Source organism: Citrus clementina, unplaced genomic scaffold (genome assembly GCF_000493195.1).
Source record: "Citrus clementina cultivar Clemenules unplaced genomic scaffold, Citrus_clementina_v1.0 scaffold_6, whole genome shotgun sequence".
In the NCBI taxonomy this organism is placed as follows: Eukaryota; Viridiplantae; Streptophyta; class Magnoliopsida; order Sapindales; family Rutaceae; genus Citrus; species Citrus x clementina.
The window spans coordinates 18,620,037-18,644,017 of record NW_006262139.1 but is presented as its reverse complement, the minus strand read 5'-3'; the positions used below and the strand labels follow the sequence as shown (position 1 = coordinate 18,644,017).

General features: G+C 36.5%; 3 protein-coding genes across 9 annotated transcripts in view; 2 read left to right on the top strand and 1 right to left on the bottom strand.

Annotated features, from left to right (window-relative positions):
* Window positions 1–19,631, top strand: part of LOC18039636 — a 32,479-nt gene extending 12,848 nt beyond the window's left edge. For 4 of the 7 annotated variants that reach the window (XM_024181601.1, XM_024181605.1, XM_024181606.1 and 1 more), the window contains 29 exons: window positions 402–460; window positions 599–701; window positions 1,538–1,723; window positions 1,789–1,905; window positions 3,589–3,869; window positions 4,256–5,832; window positions 5,935–7,136; window positions 8,334–8,462; window positions 8,542–8,697; window positions 9,162–9,779; window positions 9,867–9,938; window positions 10,052–10,516; window positions 10,644–10,827; window positions 10,915–11,686; window positions 11,796–11,933; window positions 12,858–13,131; window positions 13,494–13,607; window positions 13,706–13,789; window positions 15,482–15,532; window positions 15,609–15,788; window positions 15,900–16,219; window positions 16,301–16,675; window positions 16,777–16,840; window positions 17,153–17,299; window positions 17,713–17,817; window positions 17,892–18,002; window positions 18,072–18,176; window positions 18,402–18,471; window positions 18,608–19,631. In XM_024181601.1, the coding sequence (XP_024037369.1) occupies window positions 402–460; window positions 599–701; window positions 1,538–1,723; window positions 1,789–1,905; window positions 3,589–3,869; window positions 4,256–5,832; window positions 5,935–7,136; window positions 8,334–8,462; window positions 8,542–8,697; window positions 9,162–9,779; window positions 9,867–9,938; window positions 10,052–10,516; window positions 10,644–10,827; window positions 10,915–11,686; window positions 11,796–11,933; window positions 12,858–13,131; window positions 13,494–13,607; window positions 13,706–13,789; window positions 15,482–15,532; window positions 15,609–15,788; window positions 15,900–16,219; window positions 16,301–16,675; window positions 16,777–16,840; window positions 17,153–17,299; window positions 17,713–17,817; window positions 17,892–18,002; window positions 18,072–18,176; window positions 18,402–18,471; window positions 18,608–19,305 (8,757 nt within the window). In that variant the 3' untranslated portion in view covers window positions 19,306–19,631. Of the gene's footprint in view, window positions 1–401; window positions 461–598; window positions 702–1,537; window positions 1,724–1,788; window positions 1,906–3,588; window positions 3,870–4,255; window positions 5,833–5,934; window positions 7,137–8,333; window positions 8,463–8,541; window positions 8,698–9,161; window positions 9,780–9,866; window positions 9,939–10,051; window positions 10,517–10,643; window positions 10,828–10,914; window positions 11,687–11,795; window positions 11,934–12,857; window positions 13,132–13,493; window positions 13,608–13,705; window positions 13,790–15,481; window positions 15,533–15,608; window positions 15,789–15,899; window positions 16,220–16,300; window positions 16,676–16,776; window positions 16,841–17,152; window positions 17,300–17,712; window positions 17,818–17,891; window positions 18,003–18,071; window positions 18,177–18,401; window positions 18,472–18,607 lie in introns of those variants that run through there. The other 3 variants (XM_024181602.1, XM_024181603.1, XM_024181608.1) reach the window with 3 other exon arrangements.
* Window positions 19,632–19,878: 247 nt separating this feature from the next.
* On the bottom strand, window positions 19,879–21,852 carry LOC18039635 (probable 2-oxoglutarate-dependent dioxygenase ANS). Its single transcript, XM_006429743.2, has 2 exons — window positions 20,772–21,852; window positions 19,879–20,366 (listed from the first exon to the last, which is right to left on the bottom strand). The coding sequence occupies exons 1-2, from the start codon at window positions 21,588–21,590 to the stop codon at window positions 20,118–20,120; spliced, it is 1,068 nt and encodes a 355-aa protein (XP_006429806.1). The 5' UTR covers window positions 21,591–21,852; the 3' UTR covers window positions 19,879–20,117.
* A 374-nt stretch (window positions 21,853–22,226) lies between these two features.
* LOC18039661 (aspartic proteinase NANA, chloroplast) lies at window positions 22,227–23,950 on the top strand. Its single transcript, XM_006429741.2, has 2 exons — window positions 22,227–22,949; window positions 23,176–23,950. Exons 1-2 carry the CDS (start codon window positions 22,297–22,299, stop codon window positions 23,948–23,950), a joined length of 1,428 nt encoding a protein of 475 aa, XP_006429804.1. The 5' UTR covers window positions 22,227–22,296.
* The last annotated feature ends 31 nt before the right edge of the window (window positions 23,951–23,981 follow it).

Sequence of the window (23,981 nt, the reverse complement as noted above, 5' to 3'; positions counted from 1 at the left end):
ACATTTTCATCATTCATGCTGAAATTGTGAGAAAAACCCTAAATGCTTCTTTTTATCTTCTAAGTTTATTTTAGTATTTTTCTGTCTCATTTTCTCTCTGAGGAGCAAAATATCAATGATTAGGAACTGGGTCTGGTCAGTCTGGGTGAACTGGTTTACATGGTCATCAAGAGTGTTTAAATGCTGTATACTCAATTTCGTTTCATAAATAACCGAAATCCTTATAGTGGGAAGTCTCTGATACTCTTGAAATATGCGCAATGCGTGTGGATATTGAGTGTAGTTGGTACATGAATTCAAAAATAATGATGAATTAAAATTGTTACTATTTTCCGCTCAGAAGATTGATAACAGAGTTAAGGGCTTTCATGTTATAAATGCCAATACTTGTCCTACTGCAGGTCCTGTTATCACTTAATGGTATTGAAGATGTCAAGGCTCGATTGTTATCAAAAGTCGGGTGAGTTCTTTCATCTGACTTGATGTCACATTTCTTCTATATAAGGTGCTTGTATGTGATATTATTGATAATCTCTTTCAATTGCTGTTATACTTGCTCTTGTTCGAGTGTTATTTACGTCATTATTTTATTCTGCAGATACCTTCTATCAAATCGTAAGAAAGTGATTTGGGATTTTAGTATCACCACTGTTACTATAAAAGTTCCTTGGAGAAATATGATTATGGAAGAATGTAATCTGGTAATTTTTTTTACTCATTTTGTTTCCATGGGGTTTTTTTCTGGATGGCTAGACCTATTTTGTGTGATTAGTTTGCTCTTTCTTATTCCGTCTCCTTTTAGTTTGTTTCATTTTTCATTTTTCTTTTTTTGGGTAGCACTTCAAAGGAATTTGCTGTCATTCCAAGTTATTTGGCATGAAAATAATGGAAGAATTTTAACGACAGTTGTGATGAGGGAATTTCTTGCGAGATAAGAGTCCAATATTAATATGATTACGGGCTTCATTGTCTAAACAATGAAAGTAGCTTCTTTATTCATCACTTTACAAATTGGAAAACCGTTTTGATTTAATTCTTTTCCTGTTTCTTAGGTTTGACTTGTTTCAAATGCAACACTTGGGTTCTTTGTGGTGGACTGCTGGTTCATCTAAACCGATACTTTGTTTCTTCATTCGCATAAAACATTTGATCAGTACAGTAATATGATTGCACTATTCTGTTGTTGTGTGGTGGTTTTTGGTACCTTCTCTGGATCAATTATATCATAAGACAATTTCACCTTGAGAAACCAAAGCTCTTTGTTCACTGCAAAAGGGAAAATGATGGCAATGTATTTGTTCTTCACCTTCCTTAAATACCCAGTGTTAGGGGTTTCATACAAATTTAAGTCGAAAAAGTATGTGATTCTCATCCTATTTATGTGGTTTTTCTTTTATTCTTTTAGGAAGCTTTTTGTTTGATACATTAGCTGCTTGTGACTGTTGTTGATTTAGAATAATAACAATCGAGCATGATATGCTTTTTCCTTATGTTTGTTTTTAATGCCTCTTTCATTCTGACCTCCTGCGGTGTTCAGGTTTTGGCGTTGGGGTCTCTTCTGATTAAATCAAAATCTGATCAAGATTCTTTTGCTTCAAACATGGATGAACAGTCTTATATCCTGAAAGACTTATTGAATTCTACTTTTGCCTGGGATTCTACATTAAACTTCCAACTTCAAGATCTATATAACCACTTTGAGGTCCAGCTAGATGATTGTGAGGTCAGTATCCTATTTTGGCTTATATTCTAGGTTGCATCTGCACAATTTAATATTTGATCCTGCAGATAAAGCTAGTGCTGCCTCATTATCCTCGAACGGTCTGTATTTTGGAGAAATTCTGTACTTCGGTTACTGTGGCTTCTTGTGTTATTCCTGATGAATCAGTTCTTAATCAGTTGGAGGTAACAAGTTAAAATCTCATATATTTTACAGTGTCATGACAATATGAACCACATAGTTAGACTTTAGTAGATGAAAGTTTTACTTTTGTATATGTTTGGAGCTTAAATACTAACATTGAGCCTTTACATATTAGAGGGAGATTTTTTTGTTTTTGATAAAAATACCCACATATGTTAATTAATTATTGAATTAAATACAAACCTAAACCGGGCTCGTGTTTGGGTTCACGCAACAATCTTTTTTTTTTCCCCGTTCAGAAACAAAATAAGTATATTAGTTGTAGGAAATGTACATAAAAGAGGGACAAGAAGTCCATAAAGACAAAAGACAAAGTCCTGAAGCCCAAGAACTGAAATCCTATAAGATCAAAAATTCTAACTAATGAAATTACAACATATCTGCTTCCTAATTAATCAAAATAAAGAAGAAAGAGAAATTTTTAAAACTCCGGAGAGATACAAGCCCATAGAGAAGTGCAGAATTATACTCTGTCCCAAAGAAACATGTAATCCTCCATCACTTTGTTCTAAAAAATTCTTAAGTTTCTTTCTATCCATAGGACCCAAAATACAATCCTGTTAAATGAGTCCCTCACTGCAAATTATAGGCCTCTTAGAGCTTTAGTATTATTCTTGGGCCATACCTATAAATTTAAGCTCTAAGGTGGACTTGTAACTTTGGATTTTCTAATTAACAAATACTTTTGTTGTATATTCTAAAAAAAAATAAAAAATCATCATTCTAGCTTTCTATCTTTTAGATTTTTGGCATTACATAATATTTATAAAGTAGATACTTGACTTTTGCTTGTTCTGTTATTCTTAAATAAATCCTGAATTGGATTCATAAATTTCTCTATTTGAGTTGGTGGATGTTTTCCTTTTTTTTTTTTATAACGAATTTTGTTGAAAAAGAGACCTTCAACGAAGATTGGTTGTGGTGAATTCACAAAAATCATTTTTTGAATAGTGTATTATGGGCTTACGATTGATATCATCTGATTGAAGTTTCTCCGAATTCAATGACCAATACTTAAGGAGGAATTAATTTTGATAGAAATCAAGAAATTATCTGAAGGACATGGACCTTTTTTGGCACATTTCATTAAAAAAAGATTGAGTGGTAGAAGTACTGGTTAGGACTGTCGAAGCCCCTCTAAATTGGCTGTTATTTGGTTGATAAAATGTGATCGAGACATGGGAATCCTTTGGCTTTCCTATAATTGAGGTCTTTATTTTGCTTTTGCTTTTGCTTTTGTAACAACTAAATCGTTTTAGAAGTAAAAAAAAGCTATAAGCGTCTTCAAAAGAATTAATCATCTTTTTTCTTCTTCATTTTTCGAAACTGGGATGGGGTGTTGGCTTAATTCTGGGTTTTTGAGTTGTTTTTGTTGTGAGATCTTTTAGTCATATAGGTTCCATACTTATAAAATCTGATCAGTATTCTATTGTATAGATTTTGTGATATTAAGGGGTTCTTTTTTGTGGACACCTTGTTCACTTTTTGTACATGTTTTTCTTTATAGTACAAGTTTCTTTGGTTCCTATTAAAAGGAAAAAAAAAAGTAATCATCTAAAGAACTTTGTAATTGTTTTTCATATAAACTAGTGCAGTGTGAAAATCAGAATAAGGTTTGTGTTTTTTCCCCAAGGGGGTCATCTCAGTTATTATTTTGGTTTCAGGTTTGTGTCATTGTATCGATGCTTCGTGCACACTTTTCTCCAGCAATATATGAGTCGGTTGTGGCGTTGATTTCACATCTAGATCTTTTACAATCAACAAGTGAAGCTGCAGTGCTAAATCATTCCAGTTCACTTGGTTCCATGCCGAATCAAGTTGAAGCTTCAGTATTTGGGATCTCTGTTTCTGTGAATTTGGAATCAGTCAGTTTGCACATTGACCTTGCAAATAATGGAGAAAATAGCTCTCTTCTCACTTTTTCAGTACAAAAAATAGATATCCGGTTAGTCATTACTATTGAGTTTGTGTTAGGTATCCACATATATGTTTATGTGCTACTGTATTAACTGTCAGAATCATAGAACACTATGTGCTTGTGATTATAGCTGTACATCAATTCTGTATCTTTCAATCTTTTGTTTTCATGCAGGCATGTGAGAAAACCTGACTTTTTGTTTCCATTGATGGTTTCGCATACTGTTTCTCTTTCTTTATTGCACCCATTTTCAGCTAATTTGGATATATAACCATTGTTTTATTTCTCCCGGTAATGTACAGTATTAATTTATTTTCCATATTTTTTGAATCTTTTAAAAATCCTAAAAAGTTTTGTTCCCTTTCAAATTTTCTTTAATTTCTTGCTCATCTATTCTGTTTTATGAATGGCAGCTATTCTCTTAAAGAACTTCACGAGTGCTGGATCTCTATGAAAGCATTTAAGATTGTTACTTATCCTTTGAGAGGTACAAAGGACAGTCATACTTTGGCTTCGTGTGGGGATTGTTTGGCTTCCAGTTCTGGACATCAGCAAGTCATGGGTGTTAAACTCAGTGATCAAAGTGATAATTATACTGACCGAAGCTCATCCGCTGAAGCATGCTTTCATCTACATTATGAAGTTGAAAGAAATGTAAATTATACGTCTAATAAGTTCTCGATATGTTTGAATGATGCTGATCTCCACTGCTACCCACATGTATGTGGTTTGATGATTGGATTCTTTGACAGAATATCTTGTTATGGAGCATCTGGCGCAGGTGAATTTTCCTCTTCTTCCAATTTGAATGATGAAAATCCAAAAACAGTGCCTTGTTTTGGGTTTCAGAGGTTTGGTTTCTCAAATTTCATTGAAACTGGATCCTCTGAGCATGCGAGCATTTCTTTGGATTGCTATCCATTCCTTACCATCTGCAATCGTGGTCATCTTGGTTGCCTTGAGAGTTCTCTTCTTTATCCCATTCCTGATTGGAGGCAAGTATTGAATTTAAGTGATAGAAAATTCAGAAGTTCAAACTGCACTTCAAAGAAGGAATCTGAAGTTCATCATGGCTCATCGTCAAAGTCTGAATCCAATATGGATTCATTCCCTGGTTCAGGAAAATTTGATGATGCAAATCGATCTTCTATTGATATCACTCTATGTGGAATCAGGGTTCATTTCCATGACTCTTCATGTACTATTGGAACGGTTACGCTGCCGTCCTCTAAATCCTCACTTTTACTATATGAAAATTGTATGGATTTGTTATTTTCTGTTGAAGGTTTGGTACTCACTTCATCATGGTGGCCTAAAACTTTCCATGGGTCTCTATGGGGTTCCTCTTTACCAAATCTACCTCCGATTCTAAATTTACGAGTGAGGAAAGGAAATGTTGGATCATTGAGTTCTCAGCTTGAAGTCAGCATAGGCATTCAGCATGTTTCCTGTGTTTTGCCACCTGAATATTTGGCAATTATAATAGGTTACTTCTCATTGCCTGACTGGAGTCCGTATTTAAGTGAGCACAATGAGCAAATTTATTCAGAAAATGCAAGTTCCATTTTGTACAAGTTTGAAGTAGTGGACTCCACCTTGACTGTGCCAGTGGAAAAGGATGATAATCAGTTGCTAAAGGTTGAAATTCAACAGCTATACTGTAGTTTTATCGATAAATGTGCATCAAATAGTGTCATGATGGACATTCCTCCTGAGTACATGGTTCCAGTGAATAAACTTGCAGAAAATAATGACTGTCTAAATATATTTGGACGGGATTTGATCCTATCCTTTGTACTGCTAAAGGATGGTGGATATGGTTGTTTTTTGGGTGAGCAAGACCCTGGGAACAGAAATATTATCTTAATGGCACCAGTTAGCGCTGATGTTTGGGTGAGAATACCCTGGGAAGACAAATCCAATAATGAAGGTTCTTTGGCTTCAACATGCATCATGTCAAGAATTCAAAATTGTCAAATTATTGTGGATGGTAGGACATTTCTGTCTTCCAGTTTCACTTTTGGTTATGATCTTTTATATTCAATTTTTTAGCAAAATAGTAGTAATTGCTTTTCACTTTTTTTATTGACAGATTGCTATGCATATCATGGTTTTGATGCTCTACTAGACGTCATAAATCAGTTTTCCTCAGTTAATGATGAATCCAAATTATTTACCTGTGACGTTCAGCAGTTTCTTCAGTTAAAAAGGTGTCGAAGGGAAAATGGTGCAGTTTCTGTTGTTGCCTCGGACACAATCTTCATAGATCTTAGATTTTGTGTTGATTCACTGATGATAAAGCTGCACCGTTTGAGAAGAGACTCCGGTTCACTTAAACCAGTGGCAAAGTTGAACATGCAATTTATATGCTCTGCTTCATTGATAGATGAGAAACTTCAAAGCTTGGACTTGAATTTTTCTTCTTTAGCATTATCTTCAATGCTTAACTCAGTCATGTTAGCAAGATGCACCTGCAACTCAACCTTACCGGTTCTGGCTATTTGTCTCTCAAAGTCCGACTGTGGGGAAAATGAAATTTGTATTTCTCTTCCTTCTCTTGATTTTTGGCTGCATTTTTCCAACTGGTTTGAAATTGTTGACCTTTGTAATTCGTTTCCTCAAAAAATCGAAAAAGTTGCACATTCAAATGCATCATCTAGATCTTCAGCTACGGCCAAAGTGGACCCAATTGAAAATTGGGCAACAACTGCTTCTCAAAGTGCTTCTCCAAATTCAAGGAGGCCTACTGGTTATTCGGTGGAGAACATGCTTATTGTGAGGTCAGACAATCTAGGCATTTCAATTCATTTTCCTGTCTGGGCCAGTGAAGCAGCAGCCAGAGAAAATGGTGTGGCTGAAATTCAAGAGGAAAAGCCCCAAAAGGATTCGTCTAGCACAGATGTAGGCAAGCACAGTAAATATATTAAGATTACAGCACATAGCAAAAATAGTGAACTACTTGTTGGCAGAAATGTCAAATTGAAGGTTTTTCTGGAAAAGACAAGTGGCGCACTGGGGACATATGAGGAGACAAGTGTCAATTCTTGGCCTTTGTTCCAGATCTTTCAAGCTAGTTTGGAAGCTGAAATTTGTAGAAATCAGACAGCACTTGTGGATGCTAATGTCTACGTACAGTGTGATAGATTAGATGCATGGCTTTCTCATCAAATTCTATACTTTTGGCATGGAGTGGTGTTTGACTTTCCAACAGCTGGGTCTTCACAACTTTCACTTCCTACCATATGTTTTAAACTCCAGCTGAGGAAGTTTTCTCTCCTTTTATCTGATGGAAGGGTATGTTTTCCATTTTTATTGCTTAAACTATGGGATCCTCTCATTTATTTTTCATAACATGAACTGTTGTTGGATGTTTTCTGTTTGAAATTGTAGCTTTCATGTATGAACCATTATTTTCATGATTTTCATTTATTCTCTGTTGATATTTCTTCCAAAAAATTTAGCTTTAATGCATTTTACACTTCTATTAAATATATATGAATCTATTGACTAATTTGTTTGTCATGACTATCAGAAAAAGTCTTGTTTTACTTGGCAACAAATGAACTCCTATAGTAAGATCTGGCAACGATCTACTTGGAATCTGAATTTGCTTTATATAAGTTGGAATGATGGCTGTATAATCATTTAGGTCTTTAGTGTAAGAAGAAAAACCAGTGGTTATGTATGTAGTGCACTTTGTATTTGAAAAGTTTATAGCAGCAGTTAAATGTACATATTCATTTTTATGCTACACAATTTGAAATCACTACTTTTATGTGATTCAGTTGACTGTTGTGTTCAAAAATGCTTTTATATTTTTAAGATAGTTTAAACTTGGTTTTTGAGTATTTTTCCCAATTTTTTATTTCACTTCTCCTTTCAATCACGTGCTTGTTTGCACGTTCAAATAATATATAAATAAGCTAGATAAATGAACTGGATATGGGAATACCTCCGTGTTTTAGTAGGGGAAGGAGTATGATACCTTGCAAATTGAATAAACATTCGGAAGCATTATCAAATGTTAATAGATCTAGAATGCTCCTGAACCTTTGGAGATGTTCATATTTCCTTTTTTTTTGGGTGAATTACAAGCGGTGATATCAGACCACATGTTTCGACCTTGGGGGATATTCACATGCATGATATATTACAATTGAGCACTTAGCTGAACTTAGCGAATACCGTAACATTCTGATATGCTGTCAATCTATTTCTTAGAATTCATTATGCATGATATTTATCTGATTCTAGGCGAATTTGCTATAATTAATTAGAATGAAGCAATTTGCTGAATTTGGCTTTTCTAGGTTATCAATGCTCGTTCTAAGCAGTCTAATGCTTTGATTCATAGTTTATTTGGACCTTTAATATACCTCTAGTTTTCATGTAGTTTTTGTTCTTTTTATTTAATATGGATGGCTCCTAATCACGCTGCTTGCTTGTTTGTTTTATTCTTCTATTAATTTTAATTTCTTTACTTTTGTGAAGTGGAGCTGTAGTGGACATCTCTTGGAATTTCTTTTGCGGAACATCGTACTACATACTAGTGTGACGAAAAGCAGCATGGAATTCTCTGTTGCCAGTGAACTTCAAGTGAAATACAGTAACATACGAAAGGTATGCCAATTATGTGGCTATTTTCCTTCTTCTTCTAGGTCCAGAATGCTAACATTTTTGTCAATTGTATACGCTGTAGGTCTCATGGGAGCCTTTTGTTGAACCTTGGAAGTTTCAGATAACCATGACCAGAAAACATGAGATGACTGCTCTTCTAAATAGTTCCTTTGTTACAGATATTGACCTCATAGCAACAACGCAGCTTAACCTAAACTTCACAGAGTCCCTTGTTGAGGTAAATATTAGTAATTTATCCTTTTATGTTCTTCATGGATCATCTTTCAACTGAGACAATTAATTAGAGGAGCAGCTGGTCATCCCTGTGAAACAAAATTTATGGGCTTTTTCCTTGACTCTCACAAACTATTGAAACATTTCATTTAATTAGCTGTGTTGTCTTTTAATAATGTTCTCGTTGGCTTTGTTGTTCTTGATGGATGCTCACTGCTTATAGTTGTGCCCCTAGGGAACACATTTACGCCATTTGGAGTTGGTAGTCACCTAAATAATGTTAATGATTTAAATAATCATCTTGGCCATAGAATTTGAAGTGCATTCAGGTTGTGGCTCTTTCGCATGTAGGATTTATATCATAAGACAACAGTGAAGAAAAATTGCAGGCTACTGTAGTTTGAATTTATTGGTTCTTCATGAATTTTTTATAGTCAGTTATTATAGTTCATTTTGTGTTTCTTGTAGTGTATTTCCCGGACTATGGAAATGATCAACGATGCTTGGGGATTGATTGGACCAGATGATCATCCTCAAATTCAATTATCTTCAAGGCCTTTGATTACTGGAACTGTACCTGGAGGAAGATATGCTCCCTATATTCTTCAAAATTTGACTTCTTTGCCTCTAATTTACAATGTTTATCGAGGGTTAATTGGTTCTGATGAATTTGATGTCTTAGACATGAAAGATGGAAAATTAGTGCAGCCAGGCAACTCTGTTCCAATTTATCTTCATGAAACTCCTGATGAACAACTTTATCGTTATAGGCCTACATATTCATCTGACAGGCTTAGTGACAAGCAATTGAATTCAGTGTCTCATCATTTTATGACTGTACAACTTGATGGTACTTCTGTGCCTTCTGTTCCTATTTCAATGGATCTTGTGGGACTTTCGTACTTTGAGGTTGATTTCTCCAAGGCTTCAAAAACTGAAGAATTTGAAAGAACCGGGGATACTTCAAAATACAAGATGAACAATGGAGAGACTGCTACTTCCAACCTGAGTAGTGGTTTTGTTGTCCCTGTTGTCTTTGATGTTTCAGTTCAGCACTATAGCAAGTTAATACGTTTGTACTCGACAGTAGGTGCATGAAAACCTTTTTTTTTTTTCCTCGTGTGCTTTTTGATGTTGTTTAGTCATGGTTCCCCTTTCATTATTTGATATCAGGTTATACTTTCAAATGCAACTTCAACACCTTTAGAACTACGGTTCGATATTCCATTTGGCATATCCCCAAAGGTATTAGAAAAAATAATCATTGGTTTTTTTTTTTTTCCTGTACCAGCTCTATAGATTTTTGTCTATATCTCATTCTTCATGGTTTGAACTTCCTACTAATTTTGTTATTTTAGATCCTAGACCCAATATATCCTGGTCAGGAGTTTCCACTACCTCTACATCTGGCTGAAGGCGGTCGCATGAGGTGGCGTCCTATGGGAAGATCTTGTCTGTGGAGTGAAGCACATAATGTGTCTGATATTCTTTCACAAGAGAGCAAGATTGGATATCCTAGATCTTTTGTTTGTTATCCATCTCATCCAAGCAGTGATCCATTTCGTTGTTGCATATCGGTTCAAAATATTTTTTTAACTTCATCTGGTAGCTCAAAAAAAGTTTCATCTCTTCATGTTGATAATTCTTTGAAACAATCAGCTGAAAGTTGTGGTCAACTGTTGCATGATTTTAATTACTCAAAGAAGCGATTCATTCATCAAGTGACCTTGAATACACCATTTGTGGTCAACAACTACCTTCCTGAGGCAGTGTCATTGACTATTGAAACTGGTGGGATTACTCGCACTGCATTGCTTTCACAGGTTTGTGAATAACTCTGCTGAGATAATGGATCTTACGCTGGATGAATGAAGATCTGTCTCTTTCAATTTGATTAAAGTTGATGCCAATTGTTTAATGTGATTATGCGTGTGTGTTTTTTTTTTCCAGGCACAGACCTCATTTCATGATATTGATCCTTCACATGACCTAGGACTGGAATTCAATATGGATGGATTCAGAACATCAACTTTGAAGTTTCCACGGGCAGAAACATTTAGTACTATGGCTAAATTCAGTGGAACTAAGTTTTCTCTGTCTGAAACCTTGACCTTGGATCCTGAATTATTCAGTGGTAACTTATATTTACTTCTTATTTCCTTGCTGAAGTGATTAATATACTATGGAAATTGTTAACATCATTCTTACTGCTTTCTTATAGACACACTACATGTAATTGTAGAAAAGACTATGGACGTGTTCTCTGGTGCTCGAGAACTCTTTATTTTTGTTCCATTTCTGTTATACAACTGCACTGGCTTTCCGCTTATTGTTTCACACTCAACTGGTGAAAAGAGAGGAAGTGGCTGCACTATTCCATGCTGTTATGATATGCTTGAACAAGAATTACTAAAAGGTGAAAGAGATGGTCTAAGCCTTTTGTCACCAGATCAGGATACCCATGCTAGAGCTCCACAAATTGATGATCATAGAAGTTCTTTGTTGAAAAATCACATTGTTTCAACTAGGAAAAATGTAAATCCACATCTGGGGAAATTTCTAAACAAGCCTTTGGTTTCTTCTGGTTCGTCTGAACTCTTCCATGAGCAATCAGATGGGCGTGGTTTAGAAGGTCAAAAAGATTTATGTGGTGCAAAGAAGCGTTCGTGTTCATCAAGTCAATCTGATTTAAAGGAAATTGACTTTACTAGTAATGGGTATGGAAGGGTTCAGGCTTGCATCTATTCTCCACTTCCAATTTCTGCTGCAAGTGAAATAATGGTTCGTGTAAGTAGGTGCTTTACTGGATGTGTTACCCAAAACATGCCTAATTATTCATGTTCAGCACCATTCCCTCTTGTTCCACCAAGTGGTTCAACAAGTGTTGTTGTTCCTAAATCATTATCAAATGCTGCATTTATAATTTCTGTGACAGCTAGTGCTCTAGCTGGACCATTTGCTGGGAGGACACGAGCTATTACTTTTCAACCCAGGTGATAATTTTGCCATCAGTTGAATAACTATGAATTTATTGAGAAATAAGATTTTACATGCTAGAACAATCTTGTTCCTCTCTTTCGCTTATATCTTTACATTTTGCAGATATGTAATTAGTAATGCATGCAGCAAGGACTTATGCTATAAACAGAAGGGTACTGATTTCATCTTTCATTTGGGCGTTGGACAGCACTCTCATCTTCACTGGACTGATACAACAAGGTATCTGGACTTCTGTCATTTGTAAGATGCCAGAGTCTTTACTACGTATGTGATCTACAGTTCGAATAACTGCATTTGTCTTTTGATTGTAGCTCGATCAATCAAGTATTTGTCCGTTCATGAAATAGCTGCTTGTAGAATAGAAATGCTTAGCATCTGACTGCAGAAACAATTTCTTTTTTTCTTTTTGGGGTGTAATTTAACTCTTAAATGTTCCATCACTTGTAATAATTTTGGAAGAAGAATTTTTCAGTAATTGGCTTCTTTCAAAATGCTGAATCCTTCTTCAGATAACAAATTGTTTCAGTATTTAAACTGTTTGTGAGATTAAATGTCTTCCTGTGCTTTAAAGTTAAAACTATAAAATTCAGAAGAAAGCATCACCACACACTCAACATTTTCATATTCATATTCCAACTCTATTATACCTTGTTCTGCTTGTAAAATTTAAGAGATCTTGTCTACAGATTGCTTTTGCCTGGTTACCATTCTGTCCTCAGATAAATCAGGCCCATTCCTATATGTCTGTGATTTTCGTTTTTTGGCCCATCTGGATCAATTGTATTCCTTGATAGTACCTAAACCATAATGCCTACAGTCTGCATCCAGCTTTTAGTGTTTTTATTCTTACTTTATCCCCCATAGGTGATGGTACCAAAGCCTTATGCTTGATGATGAAAGATAACTGTTAAAGTGCTCATCTAGGAAGATATAGGTTATAATAACACCATACTACTTGATTTGAGTTGCACATTATATAGCACAACTGGCTTTTACTTGAACTTGTATGTGGTAGTCTCCATCACATTCGCACTCTGGAAATCTTTTGTCTGACTAGTTTGTTTATGTATTCTTTTCATTACTTGGAGATAATTTAATTAAGTCACTTTCGTGCACACACACACACTACAACTTTTGCTTGCTTATTTGTGTTCTACCATGCAGGGAGTTAGTGGTTTCAATTCGCTTTAATGAACCTGGATGGCAATGGTCGGGCAGCTTTTTGCCAGATCATCTAGGTGATACTCAATTAAAAATGCGGAATTATGTTTCTGGTCGGCTGAGTATGATAAGGGTGGAGATGCAGAATGCTGATGTTTCCATTAGAGATGAAAAGATTGTTGGAAGCCTTAATGGAAATTCAGGGACAAACTTGATTCTCTTATCAGATGATGATACTGGGTATATGCCTTACAGAATTGATAATTTCTCAAAGGAGGTACGTGATTGCTTTTACCTAATATTGTAGTTGCATTTCTCTTATGGCTGGATGATGCTAAATCTTTTAAGCTTATTCTTTCTGTGGCGCGCAAACTTATAATAGCCCAATTGGTTTTATCATGAGATGGTAATTTATTATTATCTTCATTAAAAAAAAAGATGCTTATTATCTGGTTTAAGGAAATGCTTTGATCAGCATGAAAATATTTTGCTGCATGCAGCCCATTTTAAAAATAATTAAAAGTGCAAGTACATTAACGCTAAGTTGTAAACATCATAATGCTGAAAGCTACTTGAATTCTTCTTTTGTTTTTCTTATTATATTATCTTTTACGATTTCTTTACATTTATACTTTGTAGAGGTTACGGGTCTACCAGCAAAAGTGTGAAACTTTTGATACTATTATTCATCCTTACACTTCTTGCCCATATGCGTGGGATGAACCCTGCTACCCACATCGTCTGACAATCGAGGTATGCTTTCATCTCTCTCACTCTCTCTCTTAATCATACTGAAGTTGATGGATAATATCAAAATTGTTAGTAATAAATGTGTGTTTGAGATATGTAAGGTACCTGGAGAGCGTGTTGTGGGGTCGTATGTTCTTGATGATTTAAAAGAGTATGTACCTGTTCACTTACAGTCAACAGCCGAGGTACATTTATGTACTTTTATTTTCATGTTTTAGTTTTACAGTTTAATGGTAGTGCATTATGCATATTTCTGCACCATGGTGAATTTCTGTTCTTTATGCTGCTATGGGAGAAATTGTCCCTAGTAAAATTTTAGGTAGGGGTCATGGTATGATAAATCAAAAGCTTTGTTATTAGCGTCTTCAACCTTGAAGTATGATTTGTGGGATTGCTTGGCATTTTTTGATTTGTTTTGAAGTGTTAATGGATCTGAATTTGGCTAAAGTCAAGATTGATCTAAATGCATATGTCATGTATAGCAATTTGACATTATTTAAAAGTATTATGTATCAGTTGTATTTATGTGATATAATTGTTTCAAGTAAGATAATTTGATAAAATATATAGATTTGACAGAGTAAAATAAAAAAAGAAAGGACATAATTTTGATTGTTTAACTTATTTTTTATGAAGAAATAATAAACATTGGAGAATGTGTTGTTTATGATTTATTTTACGTTAATATTACTCTAAATTTCTTCAGGTGTTTAAAATCTGATTTGTTTTTCAGGTTTCAACGATAAATTTTTACTATGGATAACTGGTTGTGTAAACGAAACAAATAATTAGCTTCCTGTATAGTATAAACTAAATTAATTGAAATGGGTAGTTTTAAGAGTCCAACCTTAAATAATCGAATTACTTATTTTAAGTGTTATGTGGTGAAAACAAACATGTTAAAACATGTAAATGACTGAATATTTCCCATTAAGTACTAAAAACAAACAACCCTTTTGTCTGAATCCTAAAAGGGCTCTATTTAAAAAATAAATCTTTTAGGCCCGTACATCTAAATCTGAACTTTTGGGATTGATGATAACTTAAAATTATTATGACCAAGAGGTCCTTTGTTTCAAGTCCATTTTTCTATCAGTATCTATGTTCGTATAACCATTTTGTCAATTTTATTTTGATTTATGTCACAGATAAAGGTGCCTGTTAAAGCTTAAATATAAATTTTCAACTCTTGCCTATAAACTTTGATCTGTTGGAGTAGTTGTAACTTAACAAAAATGACCTGGGACTTTCCTTGTGCATGCATAAACTAAATGATGAACATCAGGGGAAATGAATTCGTGGAGATGGGAATGGAGGGAGTGAGAGGTTAATGATGGCTTCATCCAAATGTTTTGCTGTTTTACCCAATTTGTATACATTTGGATATGTATAGTTGTTTTTATTAGTTTTATGCATACTTGTTTCATATATATTTGATTCTTTAGTAAACTCTTTTTCAAGATCATAGTTTTCATGCTTCAGTAAATTTTGCTGAAGATGAGGAGAAAATTTGGAGATGTACTTTAGTGGTGGACTTTCCCAATTTCATGTGTATAATAATCACACAGAAAAACATCAGTCTTTCAGTAATTTAAAATAAGATGTCATTCCAACTGGCTTCATCTTAAAGACTTAAACATTATTCAATTTCCAATAAATTAGGCTTTACAATGTATTTCTTTGTTGTCTGCTTAGTTAAAGAATGAAGCCACAAGAAAAAAACGTAAACAAATGGAACAAATAAATGTCGGGTGACATGTTCCGTTGACTCTGTTATTCTAATTGCCTAAACTTATTAAACTTTCATGGTTTCCTCTTGGCCTATGAAGCTTGATTTCTTCATTTGTCTAATTGCTTAATATTATATTTTTGTTCAGAAGCCTGAAAGAACATTGCTTTTATCGAACAGTGCTGAGGGAGCAACTAAGGTACGATCCTTCTACTTTCCTGCATGCCAAAGGATATTGGATGTTTTGTGGATTATTCACCGTTTCCATCTTGCAGGTGCTAAGTATTGTTGATTCAAGTTACCATATTTTGAAAGATATTAAAAGTCAGGCCAACCTTCGTGGCCAAGAACAAAGAAAGCAAGAGCAGAAACAGGAGAAGCTTGTTAATTATAGAGAGAGATTTTCATTTAATATTCCGTGTATTGGTGTCTCCATGATAAATTCATACCCACAGGTAGAATACATAGTGGTTTAAATTTCTCTCTTTTCCTTTCTGGGAAGTCATATTACCTGAGATGTTAAGAGAATATTTAAAGTTTGTGTTAAACATTTCTTTGTTTTGTAGGAGTTACTTTTTGCTTGTGCAAAGAACATAACTTTTGACCTGCTACAAAGTGTGGATCAACAAAAACTTTCATTTCAAATCTCTTATCTACAAATAGATAACCAGTTGCACAGAACCCCTTATCCAGTTATTTTGTCCTTCAATCATGAAACTAGAAACAACCCAGCTGGCCACAGAACTAAGGATGGTGGTCAAAAATCGAAAAGTGAAATGTTGCATGTTACTTCTGATATTTCTTGTGAACCTGTATTCTACCTTTCTCTTGCGAAGTGGAGGAAGAAAGATGTCGCATTGGTGTCATTTGAACAGATAAGTTTGAGGTATATATGGGTGCATTAGATGCAACTCAAAGTTCTGTTTCTTACTTCCAGTGCTTATTATATTCTCTTGAATGCTTGCAGAGTAGCTGATTTTTGCCTTGAACTTGAACAAGAAGTGATCTTAACCATGCTCGAGTTCATTAAAACTGTCTCTCCAAGGTTTCAGAAGACAGTCTTGCCGTTACCAGATTCCACACTGCATCCTGTTGTATATGATTTAGGTTCTGCAAAGGAGTCCTCTATACGTGATTTAAATTTTGAGATCATGCAAGCAAGACGAGACTTTCTTCCTGGAATGAATGATCCTACATCTAATAGAAGTCAGAGAAGCAGTTCATTTCTACCTTCTGTTGTTCCAATTGGTGCTCCTTGGCAGCAAATCTACCTTTTGGCCAGAAGACAAAAGAAAATCTATGTTGAATTGTTAGATTTATCTCCTATCAAGTTCACTTTAAGGTAAACCAAAAGCATTAACGTGCATACTTGTATAGAGGTTAAAACCTGCCTTACCCTTAATAGTTCCCAACTGATCCTTATATATGACATTCCTTTTCCAGCTTTTCTAGTGCTCCTTGGATGCTAAGAAATGGATTTCCAACATCTGGAGAATCACTCATCCATGTAAGTGTTCTAACTTTATAGGCAAAGGTATAAATGATTTTTCTTTGTTCGAGAAAGATAGAACCGGCAAGGTGTGGCTGTAGTGGTTTTCAATATTAAGATCACTAGTGCGCAGCAATGGGTTCATATATTGCCTCTTACTACACTAAAACTGCCTATGTGAAAACTCTTATCCAATAAATTACATCGTAAATTCCTGTTATCTTATTCACTCTTTATTCTTCTTGCATGACCGTATTTTGCTTCACTTTACAGATTGGCTAAATAATATCTGCTGAGTAGTTTATTACTTGTAACAATGATTAATTACAGAGAGGTCTTATGGCTCTTGCTGATGTTGAGGGTGCCCGGATTCATCTCAAACAATTGACAATCGCACATCAAATGGCTAGTTGGGAATCAATTCAGGAAATCCTCAAGAGACACTACACTCGGCAATTTCTACATGAGATGTACAAGGTAAGCATCTGATACTAATCATACTGAGCATTTTGTTTGTTCACAGGTTTGATTGTTGATAACTGTTAATTATTTTTTACTTTTTTTCATGATACATGAAAGATAGGTTATGTGATGGAATGTTCTTATTTATGCCGAGTGTTATTGTTGCTTATTGCTGAGCTTCTAACTTGAACAAAACCACCTAACCTCTCGAAGAAAAATGGCATTATTCCAATGAGTCAAAGGATTATATGAATTTCTATTCAAATGTTTCACATCAGAAAGTTATCTGATTCATGGATGTTATATTGAAGGAATAAAATTATAGTTTATTCCGAATGGTTTTATGTGTTTATATTATACTTGCAACTGTAATCCAACATTCAAAATTTACAGTCTTTTCTTGCTCCTTGCTATTGGCTGTTTTGTAGGTGTTTGGGTCTGCTGGTGTTATAGGTAATCCCATGGGATTTGCAAGGAGTTTGGGGCTTGGCATAAGAGATTTCTTATCAGTTCCTGCCAGAAGCATGTTGCAGGTAATGCAAGTTTACAACATGTTTGAAGCTTGTCTTGTTATCAGAATGTTCAATTTGTACTATTGCCTCTTCAGAGCCCTACAGGACTTATTTCGGGCATGGCACTGGGGACTACAAGTCTTGTAAGCAATACAGTTTATGCATTAAGTGACGCTGCCACTCAATTCAGTAATGCTGCTCATAAGGTATTTCTACTGTCTGATGATGCTTGCATGATTGAAGGGCTTTTGACTAACATGATTTTCTATTTGTAGGGCATTGTTGCTTTTACATTCGATGACCAGTCTGTTGCAAGAATGGAAAAGCAGCAGAAGGGAGTAGCTTCACACAGCAAAGGTGTAATAAATGAAATCTTAGAGGTACTTTTGAAATCTGCCTGTATTCTTGCTCATCTCTGGTGAATTGATTTAGGACCACGTTAAAAGACAAGAAAAACACTACTCTTGAATGCAGTGTTTTCTGTCTTTTATTGCATTGGAGTCTGTCCCCCCCCCCCCCCCCCCCCCAAAAAAAAATATATATATATCTTCAGGTTAATATATATTTAAGCATAGCACTAAAGCATCTAATGATTTTGATTATAGGGACTAACTGGTCTCCTTCAATCACCCATTAAAGAAGCTGAGAAACATGGTCTTCCTGGTCTCCTCTCAGGTAATGCTGCTGTAAAAAGCATTATCATTACATACCTTCATCTCTTATTCATTAACAGCGTCGGAGAAATTATTTTGATGGACTTGTAAGTTACCTCATAGTTATTGTGCTTATTGCTGAACTTCTCTTGGAACAGGAATAGCATTTGGAGTCACAGGACTTGTGGCAAGACCAGCAGCTAGTATTCTTGAGGTTACTGGGAAAACTGCTCAAAGTATTAGAAATAGAAGTAGGCTTCATCGCACAAGATCACAGCAGTATAGGGTCCGTCTTCCCAGGCCTCTGAGTAGAGAACTTCCCCTCGCGCCTTACTCTTGGGAAGAAGCCATTGGAACAACAGTACTTATGGAGGTTGATGATGGCTTGAAGTACAAGGATGAAGTACCAGTAATGTGCAAAGCACTTAAGCAAGCTGGTAAATTTGCAGTCATCACAGAGAGACTCATATTAATAGTTAGCTGTTCTAGTTTGGTGGACCTCGGGAAGCCTGAGTTTCAAGGTGTGGCTGCCGATCCAGATTGGGTGGTTGAATCAGAAATCAGTTTGGACAGCATAATCCATGCTGATACTGATGAAGGGACCGTACACATAGTTGGAAGTAGTTCTGATGGTTTATCGAGACAGAACCAGCACCAGTCTAAGAGAGGTAGTGGAACAAGGACGAAATGGTGGAATAACCCTTCAACTCCACTCCCACTTTTTCAAACCAACTTGGAATTGACATCTGAGGAGGATGCAAAGGAATTGGTGCATGTATTGTTGGATACAATTGAGCGAGGGAGAGGGCGAGGCTGGGGCAGTGGATATCTTTTGCATCAAATTAGTATCAGGTAGACTAAAAAGATAAAGAGGATCCAACTGATTTACCCCTTAAATGAAACTGATTTCTGGGTGGCCCAACATTAGGATTTTGCTTTGAGGTTATACTTCACCAGGATTAACAACCTCTCGTCAGGCCTATTGCAGGCAAACCAGATTTTTGCCCGTAATTTTGTTTGTGTATTCCCTCCTGTTCCATGTGTACATTATGTAAAGCATTTTCATTCGTGTACATATTTACACACCTATCCATCTGTAATGTAGAAGCGCAAATATCACAGTCATTGTAGGCGAATAAATTCTAATAATGCAATAAATATGATTGTGGTCCCTTTTTCTTACACTTCATCTAGATTTTTTCTTTGTATTCATAGAAGGCAGGATTTGCAACAAGTGAACGATGCTGCTCGCTCCGCAATGATCCGGCTAAGAATACTAAACTATAGGCATGTAATATGGAACCTTAAGATCCACGGCCTTGCGGTTTTGACTTTTGACAATCTATTCAATTATGAAAGCGAATAAATCAATTGATTATATCAGTGACGAGACGCAATTGTTACAAAAGGGAGTATACAGACTGTAAGGGCAATGAGATGATCAATTTGCAACGAAAATGCCATTAACACTTTAAACATGCTGTCCATGAACAATTGTAAGGCCAAATTATTGTTTTTCTCCACTGAAATAATTGTCAAAAATTAAAAAATATATATATATAGCAGAAAGAATCAAATAGCAATTGTACAAATCAATTGTCACATGCAGGTGTGGAGAGCACTCTTTAACGTCGCTTATGTTACCAGAGAGGATTAAAACACTTCCATCTAACTATCAAGCAAAAGGGCATCAAGGTTTCGTTTTCCTTCTGGGCCCTTGGTATACCATGATGATACATAGTCGCCATAAACCACCTGCCTGTAACGGAGAAGGGAAGATTTGCTGACAAGCTCAGAAGCAGGGGATATTTTGACTGTCTTTGCTGGGTCGTGAAATGTAGCAACTGAGAGTCGCGCCCTGCTGGCATTTGTTATGGCCCGATGTATAGCACTGATATACTCTCCGTTTGTCAAAATCTGTGTGATACAACCAAGGATGCACAATGAGAATATATATGTAGGATACCACTTGTTCCAATTTTTCAACAAAGTAGTTTAAAAACTGGTCACACTCGAAAGCAAGAGAGCACGATAGATCATAGCAAAGCCATCATAAAACATAGTAGACAAGAGACAGCAGTTGAATAGAAAAACATAAATAAAGCAAAACTTATTATTTAAGAGAGGTTATTAATTTATTTCTACTTGCATATACCTCCCATGCATCACAACAGAAACTTCCTAGCAAAGCAAGAACTGCAGAAGAGTCCTGACATATAGCTCAGAATCATTCGACAAGGATCACAATACTCCAGTAATGCCACGGATCTCACATGACTGACACAATTTTGTACAAACAAATGCATATAGCTAAATCGATACCTGAGTTTGATCAGACAAAATGACAACAATAGCTTCAGATAAGGGCTGAACAGTGACCCAATGTCCATCCTTCAAAACCTGAAGACCCTCAACATCATCTTGAATCAAAAGCGTCAACGCCCCAAAATCCGAATGTGACTGCAACCCAAGCGTAAGCTCAGGCTGCGGACACGGCGGGTAATAACTAATAGTAATATTCTGATAAAGCTCCCCAACAGCATCCTTCATGTAACTCGATGTCAACCCCAAACTCTCCGAAATAAAGCCCAACAACTTCTCACAAAGCAATTTCATTTCATCACTGTAATCACACAAAACTTTACCATAATTGGGAATAAGCTTCGAGGGCCACCGGCTAGGGTTTCTACGGGTGAGCGGCAACGTGTGGTGGTCGAAATAATCTCTCCAGTCCAAAACGGTGTCGTCGTTGGCAACCAGCAACTTGCTCCCGTAACCCTCGGAGGCAGCGGAGGCATTGTCGCAGGCGTATTCGAGCTTGTCGGTTAAGGGACAGCCTTCAAAGAACGATCGGCCGACGTGTCGTACGTCGTGGAGGAGTTTTAAAGGGACGCCGTGGTTGATGACGTGGAAGGCTCCCCACTCGCGACAGGCGTGGCGGATGGAGTCGAGGAGGATTGTGTCGTTAGGGTTTGATAAATCGATAAGAGGGATGTTAATGTTCGATGATTGAGGGGTGTGATTGTTATTTTGATCGTGACTGTGATTGTTTGGTCGGGATTCAAGGGGCTGGATGTATTGTCGAGGAACTTGTGATACACCGGATTGTACTAGATTTTGTACTCTTACCAACGGCTCCATTTTTTGTTTGGGAAATTGATAAGTGGAATTTGATTAATGATTGTTGTGGAGCACTGGAGCTGGAGCTTATTGATTGACAAAATGGGAGGATAGTGGCAATTTTGTTATTAAATCAAAATCAGTAGTTGGTCGGGGAGAGGAAAAAGGAGTGGTTATTTTTCGTTGAAATCCCTTACGTTTCCTTAAATCCATAAATCTTAAAAGAAGTGCTTTTTTAAAAATTTCTGATCTGTATTGCACAATTGGACGTCTATGACATCCACCTACTACATCCATTCTATGACATCTCAGACTAAATATTTAATCTTACAAATATTAAGAAAATTTAGATTTCACCCACAAATCAATGGAAGAGAAGAGAGGATATATGAGTCCACTTAAAGAGGGGACTCGAACTATATACACTATGAGAACTGCAGCCCACCACCCGGTAGCATTTGAAAGAAAGGTTTGTAGAAAAAAAAGATTGTTAAAAAACCAAATGATTGTAGAACGCACACTTCTTGCACAATTTATTAAAAGAAAGTGTTAGTAAAAAAGAAAACTGGTTGAAATTGCCAAAAATAATCCCATAAAAAACCGAATAATTTTAGAGCACACACTTCTTCCGCAAATGAAGCTTCAACGCTCCCCTTTTCTTAACACAAAAGCTATAGCAGTAACCTCTTCTTCGTCCCATTACTTTTCCTCTCAGCCATGACTCTTCATGCAATCTCCTTCTACCGTTCAAATGACTATTATTTCCCTCTTCTTGATCTTCACATTATCACTTACCCGCAAAGCTTTCCTGGCCTCCACCGGCAAAGATCCCCCGCCCCGCTTCGAGTTAATCCACAGGCACTCCCCGCAGCTCTCCGAACATGAAGCAACCGCATATTCACCGCCAAAGAACCTGTCCGAACGCATCCGACAGCTCATTGACGGCGACATTGCCCGCCAAGAAATGATATCACGGCGTCTAGAAGACCGACGTCGCCGTGGAAGAATAAGAAAAGCCAGCGAGATATCTCATCACAGGACTTTTAACGGCACCAGTAATATAGTTAAGATTCCACTGCGATCCGGCGCTGATAGAGGGCTAGGACAGTACTTTGTGTCGTTTCGAGTTGGGAGCCCGCCGCAGAAATTTGTGCTGATTGCGGACACGGGGAGTGATTTAACATGGATGCATTGTAACCATAAGGGTGAAAATTGTCCCAAAGATGGGTTAACTCCTCCTAACAGGATGTTCCAGGCTGATGCATCCTCCACTTTCAAGACAATTCCATGCTCTTCTCGAACTTGTAAGGTTGATCTTCAGGACACATTCTCTTTGTCCATGTGTCCTACACCTGTTACGCCCTGCGCGTATGATTACAGGTTTGTTTATAAGTATGCGTCTGGTATTATTTTTTTTAATATATTATGTATTAAAAAAATGATAAGTAGTCTTTATCTGTTGTGAACGTTCGCATTTTTCTTAAGATATGCAATTCATTTACTTAATTAGCTATTTGTCATTAATTATTTTATGTTTGTTATAGATTGTAGATTATTAATTAATTGGTCGCATTAATTTTCTGATCTGTTTCCAATGTTTGGATAGTTATTTTGATGGCTCAAAGGTTAGAGGATTCTTCGCCAATGAAACTGTTACAGCCGGGTCCATAGACCGTCGCAAAAAAGTGAGGCTAAAAGAAGTCACCGTAGGCTGCACCGATTGGGCCAATGGCAACTTCCATAATGCTGATGGTGTATTGGGATTGGGCTTCGGCAAGAATTCTTTTGCGGCAACGGCAGCAAAATTGTTTGACAACAAATTTTCATATTGCTTAGTTGATCACTTAAGCCCAAGTAACTTCGCCAACTTTCTAAACTTTGGCAACACTTCAAAACAACACATACAAAACATGCAACACACACAGCTAATCCTTGGCGAACTGAACCCATTTTATGCGGTCAACGTTTCCGGCATCTCGATAGCCGGAAAAATGCTGAATGTTCCCCCGGAAATGTGGCACATCCACGGTGCCGGTGGAGTGATTTTGGATTCAGGCACAACATTGACATTTCTGGGGGAACCCGCATACGCTGCCGCCGTTGCTGCATTGCGAGCCCCATTGGAGAAATATAAGAAGCTAGGTCATGTCTTGGGGCCATTGAGGTTTTGTTACAATGATCCAAGATTTGATATGGCTGATGTGCCTCAATTTGTGTTGCATTTTGCTGACGGGGCTAAGTTTGTGCCACCAAAGAAGAGCTATGTGATTGATGCTGATGTTGGAGTCAAGTGCATTGGATTTGCTTCTGCTGGTTGGCCAGCTAATACCGTGATTGGTAATATTATGCAGCAAAATCATTTGTGGAGTTTGATCTGCTAACCATAGTGGGTTATGCCCCGTCTACGTGTGA